This window comes from Arachis hypogaea, chromosome 11 (assembly GCF_003086295.3).
Source record: "Arachis hypogaea cultivar Tifrunner chromosome 11, arahy.Tifrunner.gnm2.J5K5, whole genome shotgun sequence".
NCBI lineage: Eukaryota > Viridiplantae > Streptophyta > Magnoliopsida > Fabales > Fabaceae > Arachis > Arachis hypogaea.
In genome coordinates this window covers 9,827,393-9,847,873 of record NC_092046.1, presented here as the reverse complement: position 1 = coordinate 9,847,873, position 20,481 = coordinate 9,827,393, and the positions used below count along the sequence as shown (strand labels likewise).

Here is a 20,481-nt window from a genome sequence, read left to right as displayed (position 1 = left end):
GGACGATCAATTTATACCCTTACTCTGGAATCACCCAGTGAAGAGATTACTGGAGAATCAGAAGATGAGACTACTGAGACCAGTGAACAAGAAGATGAGGAGTCTGAAGGAGACTATGAAGCAGATCTTTCAGCAATAGCCATGGTCAACCCTGTAGAAGAAGAGGAGGAAGAGATAACTTCTGAAAGGGATGAACCAGAAACTTCAGCAAATCACGATTATATAAGCCCAATTGAAGTTAAAACTCCCAACAAATGGTTCACTTTTGATGATGTCCCACCAGCAAGGTACAGAGAAAGGTTGAATGAATTTAGTGCGTGGATTCAGACCAACATGGCCAACCCAAATCTCACAAGCAGACAAGTCCTTGCAGATTTCATAAATCGGATGACTGGCAATCTCCGAGAATGGGCAACTAACCTTTCTGAGTATGAAAGACTCCAGCTCATCAATGGTACCTCTTCACAGTTTCTGGGGATAATACATCAAGAATTTCTAGGAGACATTGCAATTATCCAAAAAAGAAATTCTCAAGAATACTTTGAAATGAAGTGCTGTTCACTCAACAGAAAAGACTTGGAAAAACACTACAAGAAGATGGCTGCTAAATATTATCCTCTTGGAGGAAATAATAATCCACCGCTTAAGCAAGTCTTTATAGCATCCTTGCCAGACGAGCTTCAGCCTGAAATACAGCGAATGATGATGACTCTTCGCAAAGAAGTGGCTACCACAACTATTGGAGAAATATACCAGTTAGCCCTAGCTGCCTTGGACAAGCTGTGTGAACAACAAAAAATGCTCAAACAGCTTAACAAAAATTCAGGCAAACTCAAAGGAGCATGCAGCAAATCCCATATGAAAATTAAGTGCAAAGAGTCAAGTATGTGTGAATGCAAGCCAAAGAAAAAGACGCATTGGCGATCATCAACCAATACATTTCATCAGAAAGCATTCAGAAGGAGAAGAAGTAAGCAAAAGTATCGTTACTTCAAAAGGAGGAAACCCCATACCAAGTCAAACAAATACTTCATTTGTGGAAAACAAGGACACTTTGCTAAGTCATGTCCTCACAAAACAAAAAAGGAAATAAAAATGCTCCAGTCTTTAATGGACGTTGCTTCCATTGGTGAAGAGGAAGATCTAGAGTCAGTACTTGAGGAACAGAGAAGCAAAGATGATGAGACTGAATATGTTTTCCAGGACTCTGACTCAGAAGAGAATAGTTCAGAAGAAGACCTCCACCAAAAAGGTCTATCTTTACTATATCATCCATTGCTTCCATCACCACAAGAATTCCTAAAGGATCTAGTATGCCTGAAGAAGAACTTGGATACCTTTGATCTTTAGGAGTAAAACAGATTGATGGTACTCCTCGACCCCATTTCGATTTAAAGGTCAAGACATCTGTCTATGATAAGCCAATAAAGGCCGTTGCACTAATGGACACCGGATCTTGTGCTACTGTCCTGAAACCACATGTCTTACCAAAAGAAATGTGGGCACCTTTTTCCAAGAAATTTGCAGCAGCTAACAGTGAAATCTTCACCATCAATCTCATCTCCAAGGAACCAGTTGGATTGGAGATATTTGCAGGGCAGACCACTTGGCTTAGAGTGCTGGGAAGTTATCTCCCAGATAAAGATGTTTTGTTCGGGTTTGATGCTTTCTTCCGAACTCATGGGCTACATATCAAACCCACTGGTCTGAGTTACAAAGGGCAATTTTTGCCTTTTACAGGGATACAAAGTATCCTCGAAATTCAAGAAGCTCCAGAGGAATATAAGGAGATCCAACAGTTACTCCTCAGTGCTTGCTGTGATAGTCATGATCAATTTAACCACCCTGCTCCTTTATGGAAAAATCCAGAATTTTATGTTCGACTCCCCTTCAAAAAGAATGAAGACATCAACCCTACAAAGGCCACTCATTCAGGGATGAACCCTGAAGATCTTAAGTTGGCAAGAGCTGAATGTGCAGCCCTTCTTGTTCAAGGACTCATTGAACCAACCAACTCCAACTGGGCATGTCAAGCATTCTATGTTGAAAAAAGAGCCGAGCAAAATAGAGGAAAAAAGAGGCTTGTCATTGATTATAAGCCACTTAATGTCTTCTTACAAGACGACAAGTTTCCTCTACCAAGAATCTCAGTTATTACACAAAGATTAAGTGGAGCAAAAATATTCAGCAAGTTTGACTTGAAAGCTGGATTTTGGCAAATTGGGCTCCATCCTGAAGATAGGTATAAAACAGCGTTCTGTATACCTGAAGCCCAATACCAATGGACAGTAATGCCATTTGGACTCAAAGTAGCCCCCTCTCTCTTCCAAAAAGCAATGACCAAAATCTTTGAGCCCATACTACACTCCACACTCATCTACATTGATGACATCCTACTGTTCTCAAAAGACAGCGAAGCCCACAAGGCACTCCTGGCCCAATTCACTCAAATCATCAAAGACCAGGGAATCATGCTATCAGCAAAAAAGAGCTCTATTGCCAAGACAAAAATTGAATTCCTTGGGATGATTTTCGAAAATGGATTTTTCCAACCAGGGGATCACCTTGCCAAAGAATTAATCCATTTTCCTGATGAAAACTTGACAGTCAAACAAGTCCAACAATTCTTGGGAATCGTCAACTACATCAGAGACTTTATCCCAGATGTGACCAGACACACCAGCCAGCTGTCAAAACTCCTAAAGAAGAAGCCCCCATCATGGGGACCTGAGCAAACCACAGCTGTCAAAACCCTGAAGAAGATAGCACAAGACCCCCCACCTTTAAAGATTCCCAGCACAGGAAAAAGAATATTGCAGACAGATGCTAGTGATGAATTCTGGGGAGCTGTGCTACTTGAAGAGATTGATGGGACAAGACACTATTGCGCGCATGCTAGTGGACAGTTCAAAGAATCTGAAAAACATTACCATGCCACTTACAAAGAGATTCTTGCTGTCAAAAGAGGGATAGAAAAATTCAATTTCCACCTCAGTTCTTATCATTTCACTGTGGAAATGGATAACACCTCTTTCCCATCAATGCTAGAAATCAAGAAAAAAATCCTGCCAGACTCTCAATTGCTAAGATGGAAGGACTGGTTCTCTCGCTATAAATTCGAGGTAAGGCACATCAAAGGACACCAAAACATACTTGCAGATTTCCTATCCAGGCCAACCAAAGAACCACCCCCCAAACCAGTAGAATCACTCCCTAAACCAATCCATTACATTTGCACCATGAGCACCTACAACCCTTCATACACCATTCCATTTCCTGATTGTCCACTCCACAATAACCCATACAGAAGAAAAATTGGTCCTTTTCCTTTCAAAGCAAGACCCCAGACACTGTTTCAAATAGTCTGTTTAGCCAGACAAACTTTGTTCTACTGGCTACACCAGCTCCTTACCATAACCCAAATACATCCAAACCCAAAGTACTTTGACATGGATACCCCTTTTTGCACTATACCAATAATCCAAGGACCTATACCAGAAGAAATGATGTGGTATATCTGGGCTCTGTCTTCCCTATATCCATGTGCTATCATAATACCACTCTTCCCAGTATATCACATTCTGTGTAACAGTACTCAAGCCCAGTCTCATCTAGTCAGGTTATTTGCTATGTATGCACCACTTGGAGCATGGAGAGGAATGTTATATAACATGATCGAGCAGCACCAATTATGGGATAAATCCTCCAAGACAAAGCGGAAATTCTGTTGTTTTGTCACTTTACAGAGAGATTATTTTTCTGGATGTAAAGCACATAATGAGAAGACACATACCAAGAACAGGGTCGAAATTGTTGGATATTCTACCATATGGCCCACAGATGAAAAAACAGTCCTAAATGCCTTGGCCAAATACCTTTGTCAACTTTGGCAACCTGGACTATATGGAGAAAAAGATGTAGTTGAAGGACTCCCATTTCAATCGGATGTCCCACCGATAACTCTCCAAGAGTTTCAGTCCAGATTTATAACTTCAGGAATAATCAACCAGTTTGGACAATACTCCTTTTATGCTCCAACAGACCAGCCCAGTACGTCCACACAAGCTCCAAGCAGATATTCTGGAGAAGATCTGAATTCTGAAGATCCAGGTGGAAGAGTGTATGCTTTACCACCAAGCCCAACTAGAATTGATGTAGGAATACCCGATGATGCTGAAGGCCCAAAATCAGACCCATATGACCCATATCTGCAAGATGCCCAAGATCCAAATGAAGAAAACACTGAAGACCCGTTTCTCTACCTCCAAGACCCAGATACGGATTTCAGAGCTGTCAATCTAGCTTCTGATTCATCCTTCTCAGACGGTGATGGGACCCTACCAGAAGATTATTTCAAACCGTCTCTTTATTAGAACACTGTTGTTCCCACTATGTATAATTATGAGTGTGCTAGAATAAAGTGACCTCAGTCACACGCTTAGAAAATGCCAAAAAAGATAAGGCTTATCCTTATCCTCCAGGTGGCATTGTATGATAGGCTTGTTTAGATTTCGCTTCTATCTAGAGGCCTCTATATAAGGAGGTGCTCACCCCATTTGTAATCAGATCTCAAGAAACATTGTAATATATCCACTTTTTCTATCTCTCAATATGTTCTAAGTTCTCTTTCTCTCTCTGAAAACTTAGCTAGTATTATTTCCTTCTTCCTCAATCCAGTGCCATAACAGTATGCTCTGAGCTTGCCTCTTTTAAGAGGATCCTGCTCATCAGAAAATGGCATGGACCAGATCCATGGGAATTTCTCATAGTGGAAAAGGGACTCAATGTTATAATGCTAAGTTTTGCTCGGACCCTTTGATCTCACTCGTTATAATAGTTGAAAAGAGTGATTGGGATAAGCAAATGATGCATTCTCTCATTGTCATCCTGAAGTACTGGAGATCCACCCCAGTGGTATAAAAATTTATATACAATTGTATTTACGTGAAACTATTAATTAAAAATCGTTAAATAATTTAACATATTTAACTAAATTATTATATATTCAGGTGAGTGTTCAATATAAAATAAATATAAAATTTACATATTTAGACACGCTAAAAAACAATTACGCTTTTCCGCTTCATTAGTCATTACTTCTGTGTGTAACGAAATTGTTTTGAACGTATTTCATATTTTTTTCTTAAAACGATCTTCATTTGAAGCTGCACGAGGGAAAGAGAAAACCGATCTTCATCATCACCAAGGAAGAAGCTTAAGATCAGATTAGGTTATGCTTCGGTATTGAAGAACAGAATCCCACTGCCAAGGCGGTTGGTTCCAACTTCCAAATTCTGATTCCGTGCTCCCAATTCTTCGATATCTGCACACACAAGAACGCTCGAAGGTATGTGTTATAATCCGACCCAACAGAATTTAAATTCGTAAGAAAGAATTGCTCATGATCAATTTCGTTTCGTTTCTTTCTAAATGCACCCTATCTGTTTGATAAAATGCCACTTTGTCGTTTCATATTGTATTCACTCGCTTTTGCTCCATTATCATTGAAGATTAATCAGTAAAATTTTGTTATGTATCTATGACTTGAGTCACTATAACTGTCATTGGAATGTGCTATGACATAAGGTAAGTGAAAAAGAGATTGACTCACTTACCCACTATTTTGAAAAGAAACCATTTTTTTCCATGACAGTACATGATTGAGTAATTGTATTTAGAGGAATGCTAGAGGACCATTAGAATTTATTGTTTTTTGCCATTAGTTAGCCATCAATGTTTAAAACTGTGGATTAAAGGTGTGTTGTTGAATTAGTAGATTATAGGAATTGAGTTAATGGCTAAAAGTGATGGCCAAAAATAATAAATTCTGATGGCCTCTGAGCATTTCTCTTGTATTTATACTCGTATGAGTTGTATCATTTTCCATTTGAGTTTTAAGTATTATACACCGACACTGTAACACAAACATTTAAACGATGATTTATAGAGTGAATTTGAATGCTAAGTTTTTGTACAATCACCTGTGTTAGCTAGCTAGGGTCGAACCGTGGTGCACAAGGTAGCATCAGCAACCACTAGCAACTGTTTATTGAAATTTCCTCCCATAAAACATCATTTAAGCTTCAGCGGCAAATATTAAGCTCTGTGGCAGTTTAGTTTAACCCTTTTTTTGTGGTTGTAGATTAAGTTCCACATGATTTTGCGCTTTATATCTAATATTTAATTATAGATTAAGGTTATTTACACCATCAGTTAATCACCAGTATCTAGAATGAATTGTAACAGACTCTAACTAATCAAACTTGAGTTTGGTTGAGTGTAGAGGTTTCTCATAGGGATGGCAAAATTTCCCGAGACGCGGGGATTCCTGCGGGGACTGCCCCGAATGGGGATCCGATTGTGGGGAATTTTCCCTGCGGGGATGGGGATGGGGGACAAGATTCCCCCGAAGCAGGCGCGGGGACCCGAGCGGGGATCCCCGTCCCGTCCCCGCTATTCCCCGAAATTTATGAATTCCTTGAATTATTCTTAATAGTTTATTTCTCATATATGTTTTTTAGTCATTTCTCACACACACATATATATATAGAAACCCAAAATTCCTAATCTTTATTTGCATAACCCCTCTTCAATTCAGAGATCCCTAAGGCTGTCCATACTCCATCCAACCTCTTTGCAGCCACCCCCTTGTCACCTTTCTCACCGCATCGTCACACCTCACCGTGCCATCACCCTTACCGCGTCGTAATTTCTATTTGCGGCGTTCCTTTTCGTAACTCTGCCGTCGTGTCCATTCTCCTCTCTGTTGCCGCGTCTCCCACCTCGTCCACTGCTTTTTCCTTTGGCTCGTCGTTGCGTCCCCCCATTGCGTTATTTCGAAAAAGTCACCATCGTGTCATTTAGACTTTTTGTATAAAATCTTGTAGTTTTTGTATAAGATAGATACTTGTAGCTCTATTCATATGGAAATTAATAATTAGTTAGAACTATTATGTAGATGGGGAATGGGATCCCCGCGGGGAATGGGGGCGAGGATGGGGAGCAAATCTGAGGGCGGGGATGGGGAGCAGGGAGGCATCCCCCGCCCCCGCCCTGCCCCGTTGACATCCCTAGTTTCTCAACACTTGATTTTTTATCATACTTGAATTGGAAGCCTCAGTGGTTTATGGATAAATATCATAAAAATCAAACAGTTTCAGTGATATAATATACCCAATTGAGTGATAGGATAATCGTTTTTAATAGATAGTATATCAGAATCAATTCCTTAATTGTTCTATCTAGTAAACATACATAAGATACAGAGTCTTAAAACTGGTGTCCATCTACCACTTCTTCATAAAAATGGTCACTTCTGTTGTCCCAAATGTACAAGATTTCTATCAAGAATGGACACTTTGTGCATGTTCCGATCAGAATAAACTGGTTGATGACTTGCCTTTTTTTTTTCTCATTCTCTTTTCCTTAAAAAGATTATTTTACTACCACACTATGAATGTGATCTTCTTTCACACATAATCTGATGAATGGTGCATTTAACTTATATGCTAGGAGGTTGAATTGATCTTCTTTATTAGTTGAACCTGTTTGAAGCTAATGGTGCTGTGTTTCCCCTCAACACCGAAGAAACTGGCCATGACCATTGCGTGCTTCCTCTCTGGTGCTGCTATTTTATCTTTCGGGGCGCACCTTTCTTATGTCAACGTTGCTCCCCAACAAGCTCGAACCAAAGCTCGCAACGACTTTGTTAAAGCGACGTTGAAAAGAAAGTACGGTTACATTTCCCCGTACGAAGCAAGGAGAATGGCTCAGAGTGGTTTGGTCAAAGACACAATTGGCAACTTCAGCTTTAACAAAGAAGAAAAACGCACTTCTTGAAAGTTTTGGTTTTCATCCTTTCTCCTTTACTTTTCACTTCTTTCTTAATTTGATTACTTCTAGAATTACTAGACCAACCCAAGTTGGTTATTAGAAGATGTTATCTATTAGTTGTGCATTGGTTAGTAATCAAGTGGCATGTAGCAACAGATAGAAGAAGGAAGAAAGAAGAAGAAAGGGGAACTCGAACCAAGGTTTTGAGAAAAGTTTCTCTGTAGTAGTTTCTGTTCAAACCATGATATGGGAATTGCAAACAGAAAATTAAACATTCTATCAGTTTGGAATTATATATTGAAGAACAAAAAGAGTATATCACAAGTGATGAATTATCCACACTCGTATAGTAACACAAATTTCTCCAAAAACATTGCTATAGTAATTATCAATTTAAAATTTATTAAAGGATGTTGGCTTAAATAAGTTTAGTTATTATAAAATATTCATTCTTTTTTATGCTGATCTCACATGTCAAAAGTGTTTTATGTGGAAGCTTCGTAGTAAAGAAAATAAAAGAAGGTAAACACGAAAATGTAGATTATCATCTTGAGCATATGAAACGTATATATTTTACCTTTTTTATACAACACAAGAGATCAATTGTTGTCTATAGCATCGAAAAAGCAACAGAAGAAAGTGGAAATACGAATCATCAACATCCCTCTACATCACTTTAGAATTCATATGAAAAAAGAAAAGCAAAAAAGGTAGAGGAACCAAATACAAAAGAGGAAGCAAAAGAAGATGCAAGAATAATAATATTAGTAGTAATAGTATAGCTTGTCCTACTGAGATTGTTGTTCAATTCTTTCCACTAATAATATTATGATTTAAAAGCCAGCAAGCAAAGAAGTGTTTTCCATCTTTGCGTTGTGAACAAGGAAAGCATATCCCCCAAGTCTTGAAGACCCCAAATGGTTCTGTTCCTTCTTCCACCAACAAAGCACTTGTGTCACCCAATTTGCAAAGGAAAATGTCGTTTGCAGAATCAAGTCCAGCTATGTCTATGGATGATGTCATGGCTGCTACTAATGAATTTGGTATGTGATTTTCTATTTGTCTCTATTCTTCTCGGATTAGGTAACCTTAGCAATGTTTAATGATGATTTAATTTGTAATCTTTTGGGTTTTGTGTGAATTACCACTTAAAAGTGTATTCATGTTCTCAGAAAGACAGTATAGAAAACCAATTTTTAGTTAACCAACACTAATCAACTATAGGGTTTAGGGTTTATAATTTAGGGTATAGGATTAGGGGCTTATGATTTCAGGTCTAGAATTTAAAATAAGCAAAATAATGTTAAAAAAATTGGCTAATGTTGACTGGAAAAAGTTAGTTCCCTAGCATTACTCTCTTAGAAATATTGTAATGTTCCATTTGAACTCATACGAATACCATTATTATTGACAAAAAGCTAGGGGATTCAACCACAGTTACTACCTACCCCTTCACATGGCGATTCTAAAAGGAGATTGGGAATCTGCAAAGTCATTCCTTGATGCTGATCCAAGTGCATGGACATCAAAGATCACCTCACTGGCCAGAACACCATTGCACGTTGCCGCCGTAGGAGCTCAGTGGAAGATACTTGAGAAGTTAGTGCATCATGTGCCTTCAGAATTACTAGCTGAATTGGATTCCATGGGTTTCACTTGCCTTCACTATGTTGCAATGGGAGAAAGCATTGATGCTGCAAAGGCATTGTTGGCTAAGAATCATTCTTTGACACAGATAACTGATTTTAAAGGGTTTACACCACTTTTGTATAGTGTTACCTCTACCAGATGTAAAGAGATGGCATGGTACCTTGCAATGAATACTGTAGATGAAAGACCTGGTTTTCCGTTTTCTAGTGAGTCGTCTCGTCAACTTGTCGCATTGCTTACTGCTGCAGGATTTCATGGTAAAGAAAATTTTTGGCTCAAGTAGTGTATGAAAGGAATTTTTTTTGGTGAAGAGTAACTTTGAATCAAGTTCCTTACATCTTATTTACACCAATTCTAAAATCAAATAATGATATGTAGCCTGTTTTCCAACACATAAAACTTGTTATCATTCATTCTTCATTCATTCATAAGCTTCTACTTGCTCTGTTTAATTTTATCCTTTTCTCTATAACTTTCCTTTTGGTTCTCCTAAGTGCAGATATCACCATGTATCTTCTTCAGCGCTACCCCAACTTGGCAACTATTTCAGATTCAAATGGAAGCATTATACTTAATGTTTTGTCAAAGAAAACTTCTGATTTCCAAAGTGGAAATAAGTTTGGGATTTTGCACAGATGCATTTACCATTGTAAGTATTTATGCATAATTTTTCACAAAAATATTTGGGAGATAATAGAAAATCAGTCCAAAAATAACTCAAAATTATCTTATTTTACATTTGTTAATTATGATTGACCTTATTTTGCAGTCTTTCTAGAATAATTGAGTAATATTAGATGTAATAAGTGTGTAATTATGGATGTTACATACATAAAATTATGGTTGTTAAATTACTTGTTTCTCCTTCCCTTCCTTTCCCTCCAAAAATTTAACTCGCAAACGCAACCTTAGTGAAATCTAACATTCCTGTTGTTCAATATATTAGGTGTTCCAGCTCAACTTGATCATTTACCACATGGTGATTTAAGAGATTCTTATGACCAATCAAGCCATCATCAATCATATTCTGGAAGCAAAATATGGAATGCAATTCAAACTTCTGGTGTGGTGTTATTCTCTTAGCTGCTTCTTTTCCTATTTTTTTCTTACACAACCAATAATTAAGCTTCAATTGCAGCTCCTAGCATAAAGCATTTAAGAGATGCAAAGCTGAGACAAGTGTTTTCTGAGAGATTGGTAGAACATGTTTGCTCTCAAGCTTCAACCATGAGCAACACTCAATTTTGGGAGTCTTTTGTGAGCATGGAAATTATCTACAATGCCACATCGTCTGGCATAGTCGAGATTTTAAGGATATGTTTCCAGTTTTTTCCGGATTTGGTTTGGACTCGCATTCCAAATGAAGGATATATAGTTCAAATCGCCATTAAATATAGACAAGAGAAGGTTTTTGGTTTCATATGCAAGATGCCAATAATTTCCAAGATTTTAATCTTAGCATTAGACGAATCACACAACACAACATCACATCTAGCAGCAAGATCTGCTCATTCTCAACTGTTATCAGTTTCTGGTGCAGCATTTAAAATGCAGAAGGAGTTACAATGGTTCAAGGTTAGTTTAGATTTCGACACTGTTTAGTAACGGTTTTAGGACAGAAATATATAAATATTGCGAGATACAAAACATCTCTGAAAATGTCTTATCCCAAGACTAAATTTGAATAATCTTATCCTGTTTTGTCTCTGCCTCGATGTTTATTGTGCTAATACACTTACCAAACACAGTCTTAAAGCTACCTTCTACCTATTATTGAAGCTAAAATATACATAGATATTGATAATATTTCATGTTCTCCGCCAGAAAGTTGAGCAATTGGATCACCCTATTCACAAGGAAATTAAGAACCAAGATGGAAAAACAGCATGGCAACTATTCAAGGAAGAACACAAGACTTTGCTAGAAGAAAGTGAGAAATGGATGAGAGATACAGCAAACTCCTGTAGCATAGTGGCAGCTCTTATCGTTACGACCGTTTTCGCCGCAGTTCTCACAGTACCTGGAGGTAACAACCAGGAAAAAGGATTTCCAATATTCTTGCCAGATAACACATTCCTAGTGTTTGCTGCATCGGTCGCATTGGCTTTGTTTTCTTCCATGGCTTCTCTTCTGATGTTCTTGTCAATCCTAACAGCTCGCTACGCTGAAAAAGATTTTCTCAAGGCGTTACCTCGGAGATTAATATGGGGTCTTGCTTTGTTGTTCTTTGCCATTGTTACTACCATGGTAGCATTTGCTGCTGCGCTTTCTTTGGTTCTTCGCAATAGACTAAAATGGGTGTGGATACCAATAGCTATTATGGCTTGTGTCCCAATTGCTCTATTTGCAAAGCTTCAAATTCCCTTGTTCGGAGGAATGATCATATCAACTTATAGATCTAGCATTTATCATCCTTAAAATCTTTGTAAGGCTTTTGAGAATTGATAAACAAAAGCATACATTAGAACCAGTGAAGTGAGGGTTTGCACTACTTCAAATTTGACAAGAGTGTTGCAGCATTCCAAATAGTGAAACAAATGTATATTGATTCTCCCATAGTGGTTTCTATCATGAATATTAATAATGTACACCATTCACACCTATACATAATGGTCAGCTGCATCGATTTCCTTTGGCTTGCAACAAGTAGGGACAAACCGGTGCGCAAGCGTCTTGCATTAATGCAAGAAAAGGACCATACCCAAAGGTTATACTGGTTTTTGCAGCTTGTGAGTGTATAAAAAGTTAAAGCCTGGTTTCAAATTTCATTGTAATAATAATTCTAAAGCATCTGCTGTATAAAATTAAAAACTTTGTTATAATAACTATATTTGCCTATTTTGGCTCATCAATCATGCTACTTAAGTTTTGTCCGTATAAACTGTTGGATGCAACAGAATGAAGCACAAGAACAGAGTTAAAAAAAAAAAAAAAAAAAACCTTTTACATGGAAGTTAATGCACTAGAAAATTGTAATGGCAGTGCTAATTTAATTTAAATAGGACTCACTATCAATATCATTAAACAGTTCAAAGTTCAGGGTTTTGTTTACAACCCAACATCACTACCAAAACAACCCATAGAAAGTAGACATTCTAGCAAAATGATCACCTTGATTGTCTAAGATGTAATAGTTTCAACAAGATAATTCAAAGAAAACTAAAAAGGAGGAAATACAACATCTTAAGCAGCACCCTTGCCCTTCTTTTTCTGAAGCTTCTTCATGTAGAACTCAAGCTCTTTGCCCTCCAATATATATCTGCCATTAGTTCAAAAGAAATAAAGTGACTACCAAATAAATTAAGTGCCCCGAGACTCACCAGTAAAATGCAAAATCAATGACTAACTCGCCGCTCGTGCATGGACACACACACACTCACAAGAAAATAGAAATTTCCTAATCTAAAAAAGAGAAACACAAATTATAAATTTTACACTAATATCGGTGTCAAAAGATCATGTACTTGATACATCTCATAGATAATGGAATGTTACATACCCATCAGCACGACCACATTGACCGGGGCGGGATGAGATACTAGCCAAGAGGCGACCACTTCCAAATTGTTCTTCAATGTGAGGATCAAGCACCCGGGTTTGTTTACGCTTCTCCAACTTTCTCAAGACATGGTTACTCTTCTTCACTTCTTCGGTTGCAGTTTCAGCATCCTATTAGAGCAGACACAACCAAATTATGTTGAGAAATGCCCTCAGGCAATCAAAGTAACTGCTATGAAATTTCACAACACTATTCAAGATTGAAAAAGAATCTCAATCTAAGAAAAGCACATTGTTTAACTTGTACCTCCCCTTCTTTCTTGCCAGAAGTTGCACTCTTCTTCTTGCGACCAATGTCGACACCATAATGCTGGAGATACCATTGTTTGAAAGGTGCAGCATCAACCTGGACGATGGCACTCTTGACCAAAGTCTGAGTTCGAACAAGTTCATTGTTGGATGCATTATACACCACATCGAGAATCCTCGTTTTGCGAGTCACAGCTTCACTACCCCAAGAGTAGTTCCCAGTGTCAAGCCTCAAAGCACGCCATTTTACATTCCCACCTCGAACCCTGATCCTCCTAACAGTTTTGTTGCTGGAGAGCTTTGTGTTTGCTGGTTGCCTTCCAAGCTCATACCTATAAACCACATTAGATAGTAATTATAATCGTATAAACTGCAATTTATAACTCATTGTCTTCAATATTAGATTTTCATCATATATTAGTTGATGTATCATGGTGAACTTAGATTAAGTTTCATCACCAATTCTCCCAATAACAAAGCCACGCATGTGTGAAAGGGGATTATACTAGTTAGTGCTAATAGTCTGATACACATGTCTCAAGAATCAAGAATCTGAATCAAAGAAATGCTAGCTAAACAAGTTATTTTCGCAACCAAGTCTAACAAAGTCTTTCTTCTTCTTCTTCTTATGCCTCTCCTCCTTCTCCTTCTTCAACTAAAATTTCTAGTTATCAATCTTTAAATTATTAGACCAATTTAGTAAAACTTAATTACCAAAATGACTCGGTCTTCTAAACATAAACAACTTGGGTTGGGGTCAGCTCACTCATGTTTTTTTCCCTTCGATTTGGAACTCACTCGTGCTTCTAGTCAAGTGTCGAGAGTTTGAATCCCTATGTGTATGAAGCAATTTATTGGCTCGTAGCAAACCCTTGAACATAGCTCAAATGTAGCTCAGATCCGCTAGGTTCAGATAAGCCGTTGGATTACCTAACTGGGGATATAGTTGAAAATCGAAAAAAAAAAAAAAACCTCCTAAACAACAAATGGAACGGGTTTCTCAAGTCAGATACATGTCAAAGACCTTCAACTATTCAACTAAACCAATCAACACTCGACGAAAGAAGAAACATAAAGCAAAAACAAAGACATTCATTCAAATATAAGAAAAGCCTTAAATATTAAAAAGAGAGAGAGAGAGAGAGAGAGAGAGAGAGAGAGAGAGAAGGAAAAGGTAGAAGAGCTATACTTTCTCTTCTTCCTCCAAACCTTCTTCTTGCCACCAGTGGCGCGCCTCTTGTGCATAGAATCACGAGAGATACCTGCACACCAAATTCACATCATTCAATCACTCACCATCCAAACACTTCAAAGAACATCAGAGAGAGAGGGAGAGAGAGAGAGAGAGAATGCACCCATTTTGGAAGTCGAAGGTGCCGCTGCTGGTTACTCAGCAGAATAACAACGGAGGAGGAGAAAGAATGGTACAATCTAGGATTGTGGTATATTTAGCTCCAATTGGGCTCAAAAGATCAAAATGAGGCCCATTTCTTCATATAGTCCAACCATTGTACAACCACTCAGGCCCAACGACCAAAAGAAAACGTAAAGGTAAAGAATCAATGATAAATTGATAACCCAACAGGAACAATAATAATAAGGGAACTCTGGGCCCGGGGAGTCTTTATCGGGTTGCAAATTGGCAGTGATGAAGTGGGGGTAATGTCCAAAAAAAAAAAAAAAGAAGTGGGGGTTGCTTGGTGAATCCACCAAGTATTGAAAACGAATTTTTTAAGTGTCGTATGGGTGAATGGTTGAGTGTGTAATGTGGGTGTGATGTGATACTTAAAACAAATTATTTTCAGCCTTGTTTTAATTACCAAATCTATATTCTCACATAATCCTCGCCTCACTTAAACCTTCAAAACCATTGGAAACCTGAAACACACATTTTTCTTTAGCAACCTACACATGAACAATATCAAAGAAAAAGTCATCAAGCTCAACAAGCCTGGAGAATTGGGATATAAGAAAGACTGCTTAAATGTGGTGGGTAAGTTAATAAGTGACAAGGAGATAAATTTCAAAACATGTAAGAATGCTTTGCTGGGAATGTGGGGAAACCCTCAAGGAGTTGCAGTTATAGACATTGGATGGAAGAAGATGTTATTCAGCTTCAAAGACAGAAAGAAAGAGCTACAGATTATTCAGAATGGACCATGAAATGTCAAAGGAAATATGGTCAATCTCAGGTTATAGAGGGAGGGCGAATTAGTTTTTGAAGTTGACCATGACTTCATGAAATTTTGGATTCAAGTGCATGGCATTCCACATGACTTCATGGACAAAGAGACAGGTATTCTTATCAGCCAAATGTTAGGAGTCTTGGTCAAAGCTGAAGAACCAAAAGTAAATGGAGTCCTTAGGAGACCATATCTGAGAATCAGGGTGAGCATCAATATCATCAAGGCTCTACCTATAGTATTCTGGTTAGATAGAGAGAAGTTGCCACCATTGTGGGTCTTTTTCAAGTATGAGAGGCTGCCGAACAACTATTGTTTCAACTGTGGTATATTAGGGCATGAGAAGAAAACATGCAAGAATCCAACAGCCATGGCATGCTGGAATCCAACAAAAAAGAAATATTCACCAGGACTGGGAGTAAGCCAGGGACGACCAGGTCCAACCATGAGAGGAGGCACCTCAAAACAACAAGGATGGAGAGAGGAAGGGGAGGAGCAGGCACGTGAGCAACTGAACCCTGATAGAGAGAGTGGTGAAGAACAAAGCTCTGGGGAGAGTAGGATTAGGGCTGAGCGAGTGATGCAGCAGAAAATCCGGGAGGAAAGTGTCTGGGAAAACCAAATGAGGAGAAAAGAAGAGATGGCTGATGCAGAAGAGCAAGCAGAAGAAGTACCAAAAATCCCTAATTTTTAGGGAGAAAGGGATACGCAGCGTGACCTAGGAGCAGCCTATAAGCTCAGCAATCTCATTAAGGAGATAAGAGAGAGGAACAACGAATGGGCCAATATCAAAAAGGCCCAAAAGGAAGAAAGGAGGAATGAGGCTCAGAAATCAGGTGGAAACGGACAAACAAGGGATATTGGACCCAACACAGGGGCTTTACATCAGCGAGCATGGAATGTTGAAGGAAGTGGGCTGAATAATTATATAACTGAAGAGGAAGAAGTGAACAGCTATAAAATGGAAGATTGGAAGTTGGGCCTGGAAAAAAAAAAGAAAAAGAAATCATAGGCCAGGAATTGAAAAGAATCATGTTAGTAAGAAAGTGGGACAAACAAGCGTGTGAAGCCAGAACAGAGGGAAAGGAAAATTAAGAACTGCTGAGGGTGGAACGGAGGAGAATGCTTTAAGAAAACTATCCAAGGAAGCTCAGAATGGAGAACATGAATTTATGGGTCAGCATGTCAAGCCAGGGGAGAACGTCTACTATGTAGAGTTAGCAAGTGATGAAGATAAAGATAAAGGGACGGAAGCACAGACAGATTGGAAAACGCGACTAGCCAAGAAGTTGGAACTTGTTACGGCCCAGCCCAGCTGAGAATGGAAACCGACCCAGCCCGGAGACCTGCCGACCCGTTTGAGCGGGTCATCGCGCCCGCCTGACTGGCGACCCGACCACGTACCCCCCTTGCCAGCTGCACAATAGCTGGGAAGAAGGAAACTTCCTGGAAGGAGGCCTCTTCCTATAGGGCCCACTTTTCTGACATGGTATATAAGGGGAGGGACCTACCCCTCCCCAAGGTACGTCACACACATCATCTTATCCGCCTTTTCGCTTGCACACTTAACTGACTAGAGCGTCGGAGTGTCTTTGCAGGTGACACCCCCCTCTCCACACGAAGAATTCGGGACGTCGGCTACTCCTCCTCCAACCCAGCTACCCAGAATCAGGCGATACCCCATCTCACCGACTAAAGTATCACCACGACCCATCTGGTACACGAGCTACCAAACATTGGTGCCGTCTGTGGGGATGCCCGAATGGACGTTGTACTGGGTCCTGGAAAACCAGGCCGCGGGGCCGAGCACAGAGGGGAGGCCTCCGTGGCTTCCTCCCGGGAGCGCACGAGGTCCCCTCCACGACGAACAGAGCCATCTTCGCGATCTCAAGAAAGACGTCCCTTTGGGGGAACAGGCAGCAACAACGCCAGAATAATACAGGAACTGCGTCACAAGATGTAGAACCTAGAGCGCCAGCTGGCAGATCAGGAACATCGTCAACAAACTCCCGAATCGAGCTACTCCCGTTCTCCTCCGAGAAGTCACTCCCGGCGAATGCCTAGCCCACGATCGAAATTCGAGAGCGCCCGGGAGGAAGGACGCCCAAGAAGACGCCGCGACCCCATCATATACACCCGGCAGGAAGGGAGACGCGCCACCAGGCAAGACCGGGAAGACGGTCGACGGGAAGACGGCGAGGGAAGACCAAGGACAACGCGGCGACCCATGATAATGGGCGCAACCCCGTTTCATCGTTCCATCCTTGAGGTCCGGCTACCAGAGCACTTTGATAAGCCGACGGACATGAGGTACGACGGAACCCAAGACCCGCAGGAGCACCTTACGGCCTTCGAGGCCAGGATGAACCTGGAGGGAGTGGAAGACGAGGTAAGGTGCCGCGCTTTTCCGGTCACTCTAGCGGGACCTGCAATACGGTGGTTTAACAGCCTCCCGCAGGGCTCGGTGGCCAGGTTTTCGGACATTAGCCGCCCTTTCCTAGCCCAATTCCCTACCAGAATCGCAAAGACAAAGCACCCGATCAATTTGCTCGGGGTGACTCAGAGGTCCGGCGAGCCGACCAGAAAATATCTAGACCGGTTCAACGACGAATGCTTGGAGATCGACGGGCTAACTGATTCGGTAGCTATTCTGTGCTTGACGAATGGACTCCTGAACGAGGACTTCAGGAAGCATCTCACCACGAAGCCGGTGTGGACGATGCAGGAGATCCAGAGCGTAGCCAGGGAATATATCAACGATGAAGAAGTCAGTCAAGTCGTGGCTACCAACAAGCGGCAGCCCTCCTACAATCAACCTAGGCAGCACGGTGGCGGAGAGAGACAAAAGGAGCATGCCAGAGACGGCGGTCCAGGCAAGACGTCCAGGCCGTTTCCCCCAGTCGGGAAGTTCACCAATTATACCCCCCTCTCCGCTCCCATCATAGAAGTTTATCAGCAGATAGCCAAGAAGGGAATTTTGTCGAAGCCCCGACCTCTGAAGGACCGAACTGGAGGGAACAAGAGACTCTATTGTGATTATCATAAGGGCTATGGACATAAGACACAGGATTGTTTCGACCTCAAGGACGCGCTAGAACAAGCGATCTGGGACAAAAAACTGGCCGAATTCTCCCATTTCATCAGGGAGCCGAGAAGACGAGATTGCGACCGCGAGGAAGAGGATAAGACCCGCGCGGTGAAGCGACGTCATGAGTCAGACGACAACGAACACGGCCTTACCATAGTGAACGTGGTAACAGCAAGAGACGCACCCTCAAGGTCGAAGTCGGCACACAAAAAAGATGCCAAAGTCCTGGCGATTTCCTCATCTCCCGTGCGAAGCTCCAAGAGGTTTCCACCCATCTCGTTCGGTCCGGAAGACCAGTGGTTCGATGAGGTCGCGGAAATCCCTCCCATGGTCATCACGGCCAGAGTGGGAACTGGCCTCATCAAGTGGATCTTCGTAGACACCGGGGCTGACTCGAATATCATGTTCCGTAATGTGTTCGATGCCTTGGGTCTACGGGATGCCGACTTAAAGACCCACCAGCACGGTGTTGTAGGCTTAGACGACCACTTCATCAAGCCAGATGGGATAATCTGCCTGCCAATATCCGTAGGACTAGGACAGGGGCGAAGATCGATAATGGTTGAGTTCGTGGTTCTGCGAGACTCCACGGCCTACAACGTCATCCTAGGGAGAAAGACCATCAATGATCTTGGGGCAGTGATCAGTACAAAGATGTTGGTAATGAAGTTCATCGCTGATGACGGATCCGTGGGATCCATATAAGGGGACTTGGAAACGGCAGTAGCTTGCGATAATGCCAGTCTCTCATTAAGGAAGAAGTCCAAGGAAGCATCGGGAGTATTCCTTGCCGACCTAGACGCTAGAGTCGAAGACAAACCCAGACCCGAGCCGGAAGGAAACTTAGAGAAATTCAGAGTCGGCGACACAGAGGAGAAGTTCACCTTCGTGAACAGAAACCTCCCACACGACCTGAAGAAACCCCTAATGGAAATGATCAGGGCTAACGGCGACCTATTTTCTTGGACGCCAGCCGACATGCCGGGGATAGACCCCCAACTCATGTCACACCACTTGGCCGTCAAGGCGGAGGCCAAACCAGTGGCTCAGAGGAGAAGGAAGATGTCACAAGAAAGAGCAGAGGAGGTGGCCAGGCAGACGGCCATCCTCGAAGCGGGATTTATACGGGAGCTCGACTACTCGACCTGGCTGTCGAATGTAGTTCTAGTGAGAAAGCACAATAGAAAATGGAGGATGTGTGTGGATTACTCCAATCTCAACAAAGCATGCCCCAAGGACTGCTACCCCCTACCCAACATTGATGCGCTCGTCGATGCGGCGGCGGGATATCGGTATCTGAGCCTTATGGATGCTTATTCTGGGTACAATCAGATACCGATGCACCGGCCAGACGAGGAGAAGACAGCGTTCATAACGCCCGGGGGAACCTACTGCTACAGGGTAATGCTGTTCGGGCTGAAGAATGCGGGGGCCACCTACCAAAGGTTGATGAATAAGATATTCAGCGACCTCATAGGCAAAAGGGTGGAAGCATACATCGATGACATCTTAGTAAAAACCACCCGACCTGACGACCTTGTAGGAGATCTGGAAAACGTATTCGCCTCCCTCCGACAACACGGCATGAGGCTCAACCCACTTAAATGTGCCTTCGCCATGGAAGCAGGAAAGTTCTTGGGGTTCATGATAACCCAAAGGGGGGTAGAGGCCAATCCAGAAAAATGTGAAGCGATACTCCAGATGAAGAGCCCGGGATGCATTAAAGACGTCCAAAGGCTGACAGGGAGGCTCACCGCGCTATCACGGTTCCTAGGAGCGTCGGCTGCTAGAGCGCTACCATTTTTCAACCTTATGAAAAAGGGGATAGCGTTTGAATGGACCCCGGTGTGAGAAAGCATTCAAGCATTTTAAAGAGATCCTCGCAACACCACCGGTTCTCGGGAAGCCCAAGGTCGGAGA

General features: G+C 41.4%; 3 protein-coding genes across 6 annotated transcripts; 2 read left to right on the top strand and 1 right to left on the bottom strand.

The window, feature by feature from the left end:
• The first annotated feature begins 4,563 nt into the window (after window positions 1-4,563).
• On the top strand, window positions 4,564-12,335 carry LOC112720195 (uncharacterized). Of its 4 annotated transcripts, none has more exons than XM_072207911.1 (7): window positions 4,564-5,347; window positions 7,513-8,876; window positions 9,252-9,689; window positions 9,983-10,132; window positions 10,430-10,546; window positions 10,622-11,058; window positions 11,308-12,335. In XM_072207911.1, exons 2-7 carry the CDS (start codon window positions 8,810-8,812, stop codon window positions 11,899-11,901), a joined length of 1,803 nt encoding a protein of 600 aa, XP_072064012.1. In that variant the 5' UTR covers window positions 4,564-5,347; window positions 7,513-8,809; the 3' UTR covers window positions 11,902-12,335. The 4 variants fall into 4 exon arrangements, with proteins under 4 accessions (XP_072064012.1, XP_072064011.1, XP_025626832.1 ...); XM_072207910.1 differs by having other exon boundaries at window positions 9,252-9,740; XM_025771047.3 differs by having other exon boundaries at window positions 4,569-5,347; window positions 8,674-8,876.
• Window positions 12,336-12,471: 136 nt separating this feature from the next.
• LOC112720196 (small ribosomal subunit protein eS8) lies at window positions 12,472-14,756 on the bottom strand. The gene is made up of 5 exons (XM_025771048.3): window positions 14,646-14,756; window positions 14,480-14,552; window positions 13,289-13,622; window positions 12,983-13,152; window positions 12,472-12,742 (listed from the first exon to the last, which is right to left on the bottom strand). Exons 1-5 carry the CDS (start codon window positions 14,647-14,649, stop codon window positions 12,667-12,669), a joined length of 657 nt encoding a protein of 218 aa, XP_025626833.1. The 5' UTR covers window positions 14,650-14,756; the 3' UTR covers window positions 12,472-12,666.
• A 2,773-nt stretch (window positions 14,757-17,529) lies between these two features.
• On the top strand, window positions 17,530-20,412 carry LOC140176017 (uncharacterized). Its single transcript, XM_072205860.1, has 2 exons — window positions 17,530-19,207; window positions 19,268-20,412. The coding sequence occupies exons 1-2, from the start codon at window positions 17,530-17,532 to the stop codon at window positions 20,410-20,412; spliced, it is 2,823 nt and encodes a 940-aa protein (XP_072061961.1).
• The last annotated feature ends 69 nt before the right edge of the window (window positions 20,413-20,481 follow it).